The 15,865-nt window shown below is 34.5% G+C and overlaps 1 protein-coding gene across 3 annotated transcripts in view; it reads right to left on the bottom strand.

Moving 5' to 3' along the window:
- Positions 1-302: 302 nt before the first annotated feature.
- STYX (serine/threonine/tyrosine interacting protein) overlaps positions 303-15,865 on the bottom strand; it is a 37,274-nt gene continuing 21,711 nt past the window's right edge. For 2 of the 3 annotated variants that reach the window (XM_082616944.1, XM_082616945.1), the window contains 3 exons: positions 14,731-14,803; positions 6,372-6,465; positions 303-3,892 (listed from right to left, as the gene is read on the bottom strand). In XM_082616944.1, the coding sequence (XP_082473070.1) occupies positions 3,819-3,892; positions 6,372-6,465; positions 14,731-14,803 (241 nt within the window). In that variant the 3' untranslated portion in view covers positions 303-3,818. The remainder of the gene's footprint in view (positions 3,893-6,371; positions 6,466-14,730; positions 14,804-15,865) is intronic. The other variant, XR_014293671.1, reaches the window with a different exon arrangement.

Here is a 15,865-nt window from a genome sequence, read left to right as displayed (position 1 = left end):
ATGAGCTGGAAGCTGTTCTATCGATGGCCTTACCCTTTCCTTCAGTCACAAATTTCCTCACTTTCAACTCCAAACTTGTTCAACTAATTGTTTAAAATATACCTGAGCTGAAACTTGGGCCTTCCCTGTACTGACCATAATTTTTATGTGTGACCACAATGTTTTACAAAATACTCTTTAAGTGCTTCTCAGTATCCAATGTTCATTCATCCTTCTTAATCTGTGTGGGACTAAAATTGGGTTACTTTTACCTAGAAGACAACAATCTAAGTAAAGAGGTTTTGAGGCATAAGCAGTATAAATGAGCTTTTCAATCTTTTTGAGGTATAATGGCACACCAGTTTTAATACAACCACCAATCTTCACAAAATAATTTTAATACTTTGTGCCTGAGCTAGCAGCATCTTGCACTGTGACATTCCTATACATACATAAGCATTTGATCCAAGTACAGATGTTAAAAGCAGAGTAACTTAAGCAATTGTCTATACAAAGGTAAATAGACACTGTAGGTTATTTTTCTTTTTGAATCATTTTTGCTGCATAGTAAATTGCAATTACATGTCAGTATAATGTTACTGATCTACAAAATACACTTTGAACTGTGAGGTATGGCAACTCCCTATGAGAGAGAGCTAGCATGTAAACCTGAATATTTTGAGTGATTTTTTTTTTTTTTTAGCTGCCATGGATGGATAAGACAAAAAAAAAAAAATCCAGCATTCAAAGACCCTAGAAACTTATTTTTCTAATCAATAAAAAAAAATAAAATCTTTTAGTAATTTTCAGCTATTTCCTATCATTTACTTATTGGAGCACTGATGAATGGACAAAATAAATATTGAAGTGAAGCTAAGTTTGTTATGGAATTATGGATTAAACAGTTATCTGAAAAAAAAAAAAGTCTGCCAGGTAACTGCTCATTTACTTTACATCAAGTTGAGATTTTGATATATATCTCTATATATGCATCCCAACTTTATAATTTAAGATTGCAGTTAAATACTTCTAATGCATTTAAATTACCATGGTAATAAGACAATTATAAACCTTATATTTTCTTTAAAAGGACATGCTTAACATTTTCTGACATTACTTCTAAACTCAGATGAAGCACAAAATCCTCCCAAAACAAATAGTCTGCTCTGAAAGTTAGGTGGTTGAGAGTTGGTAGCAAAGGGTATCATGGTTTAATACTTCCACCCCAGAGTAGATACAAATAAACAAAGGTAACTGCTGTTTAAACATCTGATAAGAAACTAACAGGAACCAATGGACTGAAATTACAAGGTAAGAATACTGCCATTCCAGTTTGAATATTTTCAATATTCAAGTTTCATATTTTCAAAATGGACAATAAAGCAGTTATCCTATGTTTTGATGCAATATCATTTTAAATTCTGTGCCCAGGTTAATATTTAATGTTTAAAATTGGGTGCTGGGTCACTCATACATTATTCAAATATTCTAGGAAATAAATGGTTAAATGTACTATAGTTAGCTATCACAAAACATCAGTGGAAACAGAGGAATTATAGAAATGGAACCAAACAGAAGAATAGGAAGAGCTACCAGAAGAACTAGTTGAACGCTGGGTGGAAGAATGAAACCAAGATAAAACAAACTTGCAGTATTCTTATAGAAAGAATAAACTTTTTGTCCATATTAATTTGTACTCAAGAAGATGACAGTCCTGTTTTCTAGTGTTTGTGAGCTTTAATATACAGTGCTGGGCAGGCACTTTAGTGCCAACATAAAAATTACAGTGGTTAGAAAAAGTGGAAAATTACCAACTGTAAATTAATAACCAAACCTGTACTCTTGGCCAGACTACTAGAGAGGATATGTGTATTTAAGAAATTAATTTAGAAAATCTTAACTGCCTCATTTTTAAAACCTAAATGGACTATTACGAAGATTCTTTTAAGCCGTTTTTGTGGAATGAAGCATCACAGATTATTAATTTGCAAAAGAGGTCTTTGCTGACCTAACCAATAGTGATCTATATACAGGAAAGTTGTATTATCTGGCACTTCACCAGCTGGAATTTCTGAACACTCAATGCAAATCCTGACTATACTAGACCACCACACCCAATGACCTAATCACACAACAGAATACAAGACTACAATGGGATTGACAATATGCTGTTATTTTAGGGTGGTAAAATAGGGAAATCAGAAGAGGAATACCACCTGGGGCAGCAGAATTAACGCTTAATTAACAAAGCAGTTTTGATTCACTGCCGCTCTCCTGCTATGCTGGATAAAAAAGCTTTTACTGTATTATTACACGTTAGGGAGGAAAGCGAAGTAGGTAACTTGCTACCTTACAAGTCCCATCAGTAAAGCACCTCAAGAGAGGACTGAGAAAAGTGAGATACAAAGGCGTTTTGTTTGTGCTACCCTAAATCACCAACTATAAAAAGTTAAAAACACTCCTCTCCTCCCCAACATCGTACTTAAAATAGCAAAAATGTTTTTCTTAGAACCATTTTTATATGTATAAATAAAAACATGGAGAACCTAGGATCCATAAAGTGACTTTGCTAATGCAAATTATGGGGGAAATTTGGATTAACGCAATGCCAAGAACTGATTACAACACTAATTTATAATACACTGAAGTCTCCCACAATCACTTTTCCCCAATAAATGCATCCTCAAAGAAAAGCATTTCTCTGAGCCAGAACAATCTCACAGAATCATTAAGACAACATAAAAATGGAGTAAATGCTCCATATTCCAAATAATTTACTAAGGTTTCTTCAAGCCTTAAGACTTTCAGTTTGAACTAATTTATGGTTTAAAAAAAATTACAGAAAAACGTTCAAAACTTTTCACTGTTCTACATACTAATTTAGAGGATATGAGGATTTATTTTTTATATTTTCTAATGAGGCAAGGCACTTTTCTTTTTTGGGCTTTGTTTAGAAAAAAAATAGTGCTACACTGGTTTGTTATATTCTATTTAGAACCATTTTGGACAAAGAAAAAACAGGCTACACAACTCAAAAGAACAAACACAACATTTGGCTTTTAAGAATGCTAAAGGAAAGTCACTTGAGTTTAAAACTCTCCTTGTTTTTGAGCATCTGGTATGATAAAGCAAAACATTTTCCTTTGTTCATTAAACTTTTTTTTCTATAGGATAAAATTAGGAAGGTAGTAGGAAAAGAAGCAATACTTGGATCATGTTAAAGTAAGGACAGTTGGCTAATGTCATGATTTAAAGATTATTAAGATGGGATCAAGAAATTTAAAAAAATTAAAAGATAATTAAGCTATTGAATTATATTAAAAAGAAATGTGGCAGATTCCTGCACTTGTTTATGTTTCTGTAAGAGGCTCCATCATAAAATTGAACTGTAAAATTATTTTTTAAATGTAATACGTAAAACACAAAATGAATTTTTAGCAAACTTTAGGAAATTCTTTTGTTATAAATTACCCAGATTTTATAAACAAGTCCCCCCTAACTTGCATTTTGTTTAAAGTAACAACTTTATATCATACAAATAAACTTCAAGTATGAAAAGTGCATTATTGCAATAATACCTCTTTGCAAGTCCAAAATTCTTGGTTTATAATAAAACTGTAAAGAAAAAAAAAAAAAAAGGAATAAAACCATCAGTGCCATCTATTGCAGAAGTCCGACATCTTAAAATGTTGCTCAACAAGTTGCAGAAAAACACGTCTGGAAGCAACATATAATTGAAAAGAAACTACTTGTGTTTTTACCATTTTACATTATTACTGTCTGTAGTATTTTCTCCTTCCCAAATAGAAATTCACATCCTCTATACTGCTGCTCTTTAATCAGCCATTCTGCGCAGTCGCCACTTGCATGTTTCCAAAATCATCTTCTTCTTCATGTGTTCTCTTCAAACTGCCTAAAAGTTATTGCATGAACATAACATATAATGGGAACTTAAATAAATTCATTCATTAGAATGTTACAACTAGCAAAAGCTTCATTTTTCATGAAGTGTTACCATATATATGACTATGAAAATTCTATGACTGAATTTTTAGTAAACTGTTGTAAATTCTTTTGTTATAAACTACCCAAAGAACTTTATATCTTCATGACATTTTCCCTCTTAAGTATTAAGGTATTTTATATAATGAACATTTTTAAAACAGTTTGAAAGTAGAATTTTTAAAGGGGTAACGGTTCATAATTGTTTGGTTACTGAGTTTGTTTTTTAGGCTCCATAAACATGTGACTTAGGACACTGTACATTTGTACAATTTATTTTGTAGATGTAATTATCCTTTCGCTTCCACAGATGCTGCCAAAAATATTTTTTCCACTGAAACTATGATTTTATTACCAACAAGTCTAGAGTTGGGAGAAAGGAAGCATGTAGCAGATAAGAGATTTTCTTTTATCTACTCTTCACATCAGAGTCTGCTAGTACAGAAATCTCCCACACAGAATCAGAGCTATCCCCATATGCCCAACAGTTATAATCAAGAAATTTGAGTCTCAATGGAGGAAAACTTTAGGGAACAACTGAACTGGTAGAGGGTTTGCTGTGTTATCTGCCTATCAATCACATGACCTTAAACTTATGCCCTAAAGGTTGTGCTAAATCATGGTAATAATGTTAATACAGAGGGTGGATTCCAACAGAAAACTAATGTTTCACTGAAAGATTAAAATTAAGGATAGAAATATAGTATTGATGGAATAGAGAAGAAAATATGCTAGCCATAAGTCTAAATACAGTGGTTGTAACAGTTTCAGATGCAGTGTTGCACCTGCATTCTACGAAGTGAGGTAAGAGACACAGGTAACTAATATAAGGCAGAAAGTGAGGAGGTACAGATAAAGCTCTATGGCAGTTTTGAATAACTAGAGATTAGAGGAAGAGTAAGTTAATCATCATGTTTTCTTGAGGCGATGACATCTGAACCAAGTTTTTATGGACAGAGAGACTGAAGGTGATGCTTTCTAGGTGGAGAACAGTAGACACGCACAGGAAACCATTAGTAGTCCCATTTTCTGGAGCGCATATATAGAGGTACAGTGAGAGATACAAATAAAGATCAAAAGGGCCTTTAATTACTACCTATGATGTGTTTTCTTCAGTAGAAATTATGCCAATGGGGACTTCTCTGGTGGTCCAGTGGTTAAGACTCTGCACTCCCAATGCAGGGGGCCCGGGTTCGATCCCTGGTCAGGGAACTAGATCCCACATGCATGCTGTAACTAAGAGTTCACATGCCACAACTAAGGAGCACGCGAGCCACAACTAAGGAGCCCACCTGCTGCAACTACAACCTGGTGCAACCAAATAAATAAGTAAATATTAAAAAAAATTATGCCAATGAAGACTTTTATACAGGAAGAATATCACTATTAGAACTATCTTTCATGAAAATAAGTCTGGCCACAATGTACAGAACAGACTAAATAACAAGAGTTGGAACAGGAGGCCAATGTGGACCTGAACTTGACCGAAATTAAGGGTACTATAAGAGAGGGAGGGAATTCTAGGTACTGAGGAAACAGACCATCCCATTTTGGAAAATGATTAGATAGAAGTTGCAAAGAGTCAGTGACAACTGGGAAGTTGAGCCTGAAGGATGGGTATATAGTATTATCACTAAGGAAGTGCAATATAGCGCTGGACTTGTGGAGCAGCCAGTGTTAAATTTCCAGGTCCAACACTAACCAGGTATGTAACCTGTTTCTCCTAACTTACAAGGTTGTCGGTTTAAATAAGACTGAAAGGAACTCTGGGAGAGAAAAACCATAAACTAAAAAAATTCCATGAATGCTCTAATAAAAAGAAAGGAGACAAAAAGGGGTAGCAAGGTCTTGGAGAGGATGGCAAAAGTTAGGATTTTGAGAGCATGCCTGGATCATTAACTTTTAAAATGGGGGAGGGGACACTGCAATAGGGAAAGGAGAAAGGATTCAAATACTTATGGCAAGAGAAAAACTGAGGTAGCTTACATTTAGTCACCCTGCTTTTACTTACTAACCACCTTTCATTTTTAATAAGATCACCTAAGTGTGTTTAGGGCCTCATCTCCAGACCCCTCTTATTATTTTAATCTTTGCAACACAGTTATACTACTTAAAGATTTAAAACTCAACAAAGTAGAAATCTGATCTTCCAATCAACACATTCTAATTAACTAGTGGTGTACACACAGAAGCTCAATATAATACATATTTAACTATAAAGTTAAAATTTGAAATTATCTTATTTTAATTCAATAGTCCATCCAAAAATTTTCTAAACAATTTAAATTGTTCAGTGTAACTTGTTAATGAGCAAAAGATGCTTCTTCTCTTCTATTCTTCACTACCATCATCTTTCCTCCCAAATTTCTCCAAAATGAAAAAATCCTTACCTGTAGTGCCAGAATGAACAGATAACGACCTTTCTATCTGAAGTGGCGACATCATCTGTATTGTTAATTTTGCTAGGTAGATGGCTTCATATTCCTAGAAAAGATTTTAATTAACTTGAATATACATTTAAATTCTTGGATACCCAAAACAAAACAAAATTTAAAAGTGGTTAATACGTACATTATTGGTATTCTTAGTTTATACTGAAAACTCTGGTGCCATACTGCTGTAAGAGAAAGGCTTAAAATTCCTGTCTTATAATTTCACGTTTATTGATGAGACTATAAATCAAGTCAAGCAAATAGCTTGCACTAAGGCACTGTACACTGAACTGCCAGTCAGTATGTATTCTCTGCCACCAGGCATAAGCTATATGATCTCTGACTTCATCTGTTAAAACACATACATACCCCCAAAACCCAAACTGGCAATCTCATAGAATGATTATAAGAATAAAAAGAAATAAAATATTTTTGGGGTTTTTTTGGGGGTTTTTTTGCGGTACACGGGCCTCTCACTGTTGTGGCCTCTCCCGTTGCAGAGCACAGGCTCCGGACGCGCAGGCTCAGCAGCCATGGCTCACGGGCCCAGCCGCTCCGCGGCATGTGGGATCTTCCCGGACCGGGGCACAAACCCATGTCCCGAACCCGTGTCCCCTGCATCGGCAGGTGGACTCTCAACCACTGCGCCACCAGGGAAGCCCAGAAATAAAATATTTTTAAAAATCAGATTAATATAAGGCACTTAATTGCTTCAAGTATATATTTGGTTCTAATTTCTTAAAATCAATAGTCCTCTACTTCCAGTTAAAGATGGAGAAATAAAGGCATTCATATCCCTCTCCCCTTTCTGAAAACAAGAAATAGAGAACTCCTTATTCGAAGAAACTAGGAAACATCCATAACCCGGAATATGAGAAGAATGAAAAGTAAGGAATTAATTATCAAATAAGTCAGGATACTGGCTACCTTTATGATGGGAGAAAGAGAATTTTGATAAGAAAGAGGCCTCAAGAGGGCTTTTGGGATTCTGGCAAACGTTCAGTTTCTTTACCTGGATGGCAGTTACATAGATGTTTATTTGCACTTTATGCATTTTATATATGTGTATTATATTTCACAGTAACATTAAAAAAAAATGGAACCAGACTAAGCTATGCACAAAAGACGCCTGACTGCCGATATCAGACAGAGTGGGTACAGCTGACAAACCTAACAAGCCCTTGCCTAGTATGATACAGCCAGGAAGTGTGCGTGGGCTGTGGGAGGAGGAAGGGCATATTAAGGAAAATATGAACATCTACACCTGGCATTTCTGCAAGATGCAAGCAACGTGGAGGAGAAACTGGGTTGCATGTTGCCAAGCATCTGCTGATCTTGGTCAGCTGAAAGTAAAGGCTAAACCATTGATTCTCAAGCCTGGCTATACCTGAGAATCACCTGAGGAGCCTTAAAACCTGTAGGTATATAGTCAGCTCCTCTCCCCCACCCCAGAGATTCTCATTTAACTGGTATGGGTAACGTTCCCCAGGTGATTCTAATGTGCATGCAGTAGTTATCAATCTAAACAAGAAGAACCTGTGACAAAAGGGGCTCTTTTTTTTTCCACTCACTAAGTAGAGTCATACCACTGGAGAAAAGTGTTGGTGAGAAAGTCTTCCAAGACAACTGGGAAAATTTAAGCTGCCTACCTTTCCCCACCACTCCCCTGGTCCCTTTCCCACAACTTTATTGTTGGGCAAATAGCTTATCTAAGAAGAATGTCTCCAGTTCAAAGATGACCAATATCAAAAAAGAACCAATGTACGTCTTATGTAAAGATGTTTGCAAGGGAAAGAAAAGCAACATTATAACAAAAAGTCTATATATAAAGAACACTGCATGAAAACTACACCATGGAGCAGGTGAAAATTATAATTCTCCATGAAATCAATGAGAATACGGCATTTCTGAAATGAGTTCAAAGAAGAGATAAAAGGATTAATGGAAGAAATAGGACAATAAAAGAGATGACTATGCCATTTCCTACCATTTCAGAAAACAAACAGAACGCCCCTCTTAATCCTAGTTTCCCCTCCAACTACTGTTTCATTTCTGTTTTCCCCTTCTAAGCATAATTCCTGGAATTATCTATTCCTGCTGTTCACATTCCTCTCTTCCCATTTTCCGTTCAACTCTGAGCAATTATGCTTATCTTCCCCCTTCCACAAAAACTGTCAAGGGCACCAATGACATCATGTTCCTAACCTAATGTCAATTCTCAGCCCTTATCTTATTTAACCTGTTATCAACCTTTGAAACAGAGGGTCATTCTCCACTCTTCTAACACCTTCTTCACTTGACTTCCCAAACACCAGACCATCCTGATTTTCTTCCCAACTCACTGGCCACTCTTTTCAGCCTCCTCTGCTGATTCCCCATCTCCACAATCTCTACATGCTAGGAATACATTAACGTTCTGTTTTTGAAATCCTTCTCTATCCACACTCACTTCTCTAGTGACCTCATCCAGTTTCAAAGCTTTCAATAGCATCTACATATTGATAACCCCTAGAAATACAGTTCTTTCTCATGAAATCCAGGCTTCTATGTAAACCTGCCCACTATCTAATAGCTCTCTCAACCTTAACATGACCAAAACCGACTCTTGATTTTACTCCCTTCAAATTTCATGCAGTTTCTCCCATATAAGCAAGTAGCAGTTCCTCTTCCAGTGTTCAGGCTACAAGGCTTAGATTCATCCCAATCTCTCTTCACATCCAATCCATCAGCAAATTCCGTCAGCTCTACTGTCAAATAAATCCAGCATCTGATCTCTTCTTACCTCTCCCCCTGCAACCACTTTGATTCAAACCAACACTCTCTTGACTCCATCACTGCAACAGCCTCTTAACTCGAGCACCTGCTTCTGCCCAAACCCCAACAACCCCTACAGTATATACAGAGTATACTATATTCAGCACAGCAGCAGGCAATCTGAAGTTGTTCTTTCACTTAAAATGAAAGCCAAAGGTCTTACTTATAATGGCCTATAAACGCCTGTCACGTGGCCCCTTACCTCCCAGCTTTAATCTCCTACCGTTATTTGCTTACTCTGTTGCAGCCACACTGACCTTCTTGCACATCTCGAAAATACGGTGCATACTCCCATTTCAAGGCACTTGCACGTATATTCCTGCTACCTAGAATGCCTTCCCCCCAATATCAGCACAGCTTGTTCTCCTAATTTCTCCAGGTCTCTGCTCAAATATCATTTTTGCAATAAGGCCTTTACTGATCACCGTTTAAAAATGCAATTCATGTCGCATCTCCTTATATGGCCTTATTTCTCCCTCCCTTATTTTTCTCTGTGACCCATTACCATCTGACCTACTACATTTTACTTTGTTTACTGTTTAATTCTCTCATTAGAATAGGTTTTATGAGGTCAGAGATTTCTGTCTATTTTGTTCTCTGCTTTACTGCCATTGCCTAGAACAATGCCAAATAAACATCTGATGAAACAATGAAGTATGGGAAAGGGAAGAAAAGCTTGAGGAAAATCAAGCCAAAAGAGAAAAGAACAAAGTTGAAAATAATTACAGAGAAAATGGCAGATATGGAAGAAAAAGGGAACCAACATAAAATATGTCTCTGGGAGAAAAAACCAGGCAAATGAAACAGAACAACAAAATCAGAAGCCAAATACATAGTAGAAGAAAACTTTCTGAAATAGGGGAAGGTGTGAATCTGTAAGTGCTAAGGGCATACTAAGACTGAGAAGTTAATATAGAACAATCAACAAGATATACCTTGATAAAGCATCCTATGTTCATCCAGACAACACCTCCTCCTCCCAATCAAGTCTTTTCAGGGGGAAAAATTTTTTTAATTAGTCTCCCCTCAGACTTCTCTGGAGCAATATTCAATGTCAGGTCTGTGTACAAACCCATAAGGGAAAAAGTATTTAACAAAAAATTTTTATCTAGCCAATTGTCATTCAAACATAAGAGCAACAGAAAAATATTTTCCAAAATGCCAGGACTTAGGGAATATAGTTTCCAAGAACTCTTCTTGAAAATAATGCTCAAAGACAAACTCCAGTAGTTGAATAAAGAAGCTAGAATCCTATTTAAATGTAGAACTAAGGATAAACAACTAGAAAATGCGGTTATAGGACAGAATATAAATATTATAATCTGTAACAATGCAGAAAAAGTATAATCTTTTTTTTAAAAAAAGGAGGTGGGAGGACATATAACAGGACGTAGTTTAAGTAGACGATCTTATATTGCTAAGTAACAAGAGGTATAATATTTAAATATTTTTAAAGGTATAAGAGGTAACTCCTAGAAGAACTAAGACTAATAACAAAACAGGTAGTGGAGGGGAAGGAGGAAAGAAGTAGAGGTATATAAGTTTTTATCTTTTATAGTGGAAATCAACTGACAGTTATTTAAAAGTGATAACTCAAGAAACATACGTATACACTATAAAGTTACAATTGTGCCCCTTAGAACTAAAAATAAACTTAAAAATTATCAAAATACAAACATACAAAAAATTCATAAACTTTATAGTGAAAAGTTTAAAAAAGATGCATTTAAAAGAGAAAGCGTGACATGAAATAAAATGACAGACAAAAGTATATATCATTTTTAGTGCAAGAAAGTGGGATAAATTCACCTATTAAAGAAAAATACTGATAACAAATCAAATAGCAAAATCCAGCCATAGACCATATATAGGAAATGCATCTAAAACAAAGTGATTTAGAAAGGTGGAAAGAAAAGTAATGAAGAAACTCACAAGGCAAATGCAAACAATATTACACAAGGTTAATTTCAAAGTAAAATAATTGAATGGAGGAATAATAAATATATAACTACAATGAAGATCTAACTTGAATTTTATCTACCAAATAACACAGTACCAAAATTGGCAAAGAAACTAGAAGAACTAAAGAAAAAATAAACAGAAACATAATAAAGTAAAGGAGTTTCAATTCACCTCTCAGCCCAAGACAGACGAAGCAAACAAATACTATCAGCCCTCTATGCACGGATGCAGAACCCACAGATACAGAGGACTGACTGTACTATGCCATTTTATATAAGATTTGGAATTCATGGGGCAGTGGGGGCAGGGGGGTGGGTGTCCTGAAACCAATCCTCCACGGATACTGAGGGACGACTGTATATTGAGCTTTATGCCCTGAAAACAGAGAATATATTTCTTCTTTTCAAGTGCCCAGGAGACAGTCGTAATAACAACTATATATTAGGCCATGAAGAAAACATTAAAAAATTCAAGAAGTAAATAGTATTAGAAATGAACAAAAATAGAAAATAAACCTTGTCACCTATATAGTTAGTTTTTAAAAAAAATAAACCTCTCAAACAAATGTTAAGTAAAAAATAAAATCAAAAGTGAAATCACAGAATATCAAGCTATAACAATAATAAAAATATTGCATAGCAGAATCTATGTATGATATGTAGAATATGGCTAAAGCAATGCTAAGAGGATAATTCATAGTCTTGAATTCTTGAAAGAATGAAAAACTAAGCTTTCAACTCAGGAAATTCACTAAAGAATAACAGCAGCAGCAGCACGAACAAGAAAAACCTAAGGAAAGCAGAAAGCAAGCAGAAATTCAAATACAGAAAAGTTATATAAACTAACCAGATCAAGGAAAAAAGAAAGCACAGATACACAAAATTGAAAAAAGAATGGAAAAATATTTTCCTCAATTTTATCTCAAATCCTATGAAATGAATGATTATATAGGAGATTATGAAACCATCCAAAGTGACCTGAGGAGTATATGAAAATCAGACTTAACCTACCAAATGAAGAAAAGCTGTCCAAGAATTGGTCCACCCTCAAAATATACAAATGAATGAAATAATGAATAACTGAATTAAATTAAAAAATTAAGGTCCAATGATTCCACAGGTACCATATATCAGAACACCAAGAAGCCCGTAACTCCAATCTAATTTACATTGTTCTAGAGCACATAAAGAGAAAGCAAGTTTCCATTTTAAAAATGAGAATCATGTGATAAACATCCAAACCAGAAGAGGGTAGTACAGAAAAAAATTACAAACCAGTATCACTTATTCAACTAATTCCAAAATCTTAAAAAAAATACTGACAAATAGAATCTAGCAACACATTCATGGAACATAGTGTACCATAACCAAGTGAGATCCATTTGTGAACCAAAATGATGATTCAAAATTAAGAAATCTAGCATAATGTGATCCAATAATTCAACTCACCATATTAATGGCTTAAAGGAGTAAAACTACAGTCATTCCATAAAAAAAATTTTTTTAAGCTAAAAATCAACATCTATTCCTGGTAAAAACTCTTTACATAGGCACAAATACACACACACACACACACACACACACAGTGCAATACAAAAGCACTGACACTAAAATCAAGAATAAAGTACAAGTACTATACCACTATTACTTATCATGCTTCTGATACAATGACCATCCAATGAGAAAGAAAAAAAAATTAGAAAAGTTGCAAAATTATTATGATTTGAAGATGAAAATCTATGACAATCAACTAGAAAATTTTTCAGAATTGTTTAGAGTTTAATAAGATTGCCAACTGAAAACAATAAAAATCAATAGCTTTCCTATATATAAGTAAGCAATCAGAAAATATACTGGAGGAAAAAAACATTTTATTTACAATGGGAATAAAAGAAAATAGGAATAAATTTCATAAGAAGTGCATATATTCTATATAAAGAAAACTTTAAAACACTAAAAGACATAGAAATTGACTTGAATAAATGGAACATACTCTTAGAGAGGAACATACTGAGAAAAATGTAAAGGTATCAATTCCTTCTGAACTGTGAATGTAGAGATAATGTTATTAAAAACAACTACAGGACTCTTTCCAGTAAAGTTCACACCAAAAAATAATTGTTAAGAACATAACAGGAAAATTCCAGAAAAACGTTAATGAGGGGATCTTGATTAAATTACTTGATATAAGTAATATAAATTACTTACATAATATTATAGTATTTAAAACTGTTTGATACAAGTGCAGCAATAAGCAGATCAATGGAACAAAATACGAGGTCAGAAACAGACTCAAGTATAGATCAGAATTTGGTATATAATAAAAATGGCATTTCAAATCAGTTGGATAAAGACAGATTTTCTTAATATACAGAGTCCTTACAAGCCAATGAGAAAAAGACCAACAACCTGATAGAAAAATAGGCAAATCATAAGGAGTTGCCACTTTTACCAACATGATAACAATGATCAAGAAGTTTCATACAACACTTTCACTATTGGTATTGATTAGGTATGGGTAAACAAGTACCCCTTGTTTCCTGAAGCCTTTTTAGAGGCAATTTGGCAACATCAAATTTCAAATGTCTTCTGACCCAGCAATTCTACTCTGATCAATTATCATACAGGTTCATTCACACATGTAAACAAAGATGTACCTACCAGGATATTCTTTCCAATGTTGTTTAAAATCATGAAAGGCTGGAAACAATCTAAAGGTCCATGTATAAGCAACTGACCATGTAAAACTGCGATACACACATACGTCTATGTACATATACACATTAAAATATTATGCAGGTAGAGCTATATATGATCTTCCAGATATACTATTAAGAAGACTTACTTTTCAAGTATTCTTCTTAGGCATTATTGAATTTTTATTTTTTTAACCGTATTTTTTTCTCTTTTAAATGAAGTAAAAACTAAAAGTGAATTAAAAATAAAAATGAAGTAAAATTTAAAGTTTGGTAACTGAGACAACCCATTTTGTAGTGCTCTTGATGTCTCAATGTGAGACTTATTCCTGCATAACTGATGGAATCAGCCAGAGCATATTCTTCAACCTATGATTTTCCTTCTTGGAAAAAAATTAAATAAATTAATCAGATAAATTCACAGGTTTACTTTACTGTCTTTTTAGTGCATCTTCTAGGCATCATCAAAATGTGAAAGAATATGGAAAAGATAAAGCATATAAAACAGGAAAAGCTGCTGTACGTAATACGTTTAGAATCAAAACTCTCTTATGCTCTGTATGTGTGATTAAAATAAAGAAGTAATTGAAGACATTTCTAACATCAATTATTTTACTTTAGGTTGAAAAATGTGCCTTTAACTCTTTTTTTCTTGTTAACGGTAGCTTTTAAGAAAATATTGATAATTTTAAATACAGATGTAAACTTGAACAAAGAATCAAATTAATCAGGTTATGGCAATTTTTAAGTATTTACAAAGTAAATACTACAACTAAATTACACGAACATAAGATTTTAATTATCCTACTTTCTGACTGCCTTAAAGAGGAAGAAGAGAGAAGTTACCTGAAGCTGATGGACAAATCCAGCATTAGGATTAATACAAAATCTTCTTTCTTGAACGTAAGCAAATGCATCTCTGAAAACAAAAAAAGAAAACTAAGGCGATAATATTATTTCATGAATTAATCTCAATTTTTCCAGAATTTATCTAAAATAGGAACTTACCTAACAATTTACCTAAAATAGAAAATCATAATCATACAGCTTGTACTACAGAGAGGTAATGAATTGTAGTGGAAAAACCGAAAGCATGGTCAGACTAAGTATCACAATTCGTTTGCTTCCCAGCTGTGTGTCCTAGGGGACACTTCTCAGCTTCTCTAAGCTTTGTTTTTCTCATCTGTAAATTAGGCATTATAATAATTCCTATCTTGGAGCACTACTGTAAAGATGGAAGATAATAAGTATAACACATTGTGTACAGCATCTGTCACACAGTACATGCTCAGATATTATTACTGGTTAATAAATGAGAAGTATAGGGACTTCCGTGTGTTGTTGAGATAAAAGTGCCTAGAATAGTATCTGGCACATGGCAGAAACCCAATAAATGGAAGTTATTTTCACTATTAATATTATTATTGACACATCACCAAATAATAAAGAGAATATATAAAACAAAATCTACCAGGCATTAATCATTTTCAGTTAAATAAAAGCATTTGTATTCAAATAATATTTAAGAATTAACACTTTTAAACAAACTTTTCCATTATAATTTTAAGATAAAAAATACCAAATAAACTAAAGCATTTGGGACTTCCCTCGTGGCACAGTGGTTAAGAATCTGCCTGCCAATGCAGGGGACACGGGTTCCATCCCTGGTCCGGGAAGATCCCACATGCTGTGGAGCAACTAAGTCCATGTGCCACAACTACTGAGCCTGCACTCTAGAGCCCGCAAGCCACAACTACTGAAGCCCGCGCACCTAGAGTCTGTGCTCCGCAACAAAAGAAGCCACCGCAATGAGAAGCCCACGCACTGCAACAAAGAGTAGCCCCCGCTCGCCGCAACTAGAAAGCCCACGTGCAGCAAAGAAGACCCAACGCAGCCATAAATTAATTAATTAATTAAAGATAACTTGGGGGGAAAAAAAAGAAAGCATCTGAATGTCTACTATATGTGAGGCATGTGGATC

Source organism: Mesoplodon mirus, assembly GCF_964341445.2.
Source record: "Mesoplodon mirus genome assembly, chromosome: 4".
Lineage (NCBI taxonomy): Eukaryota > Metazoa > Chordata > Mammalia > Artiodactyla > Ziphiidae > Mesoplodon > Mesoplodon mirus.
This window is presented reverse-complemented; position numbering and strand designations above follow the sequence as displayed.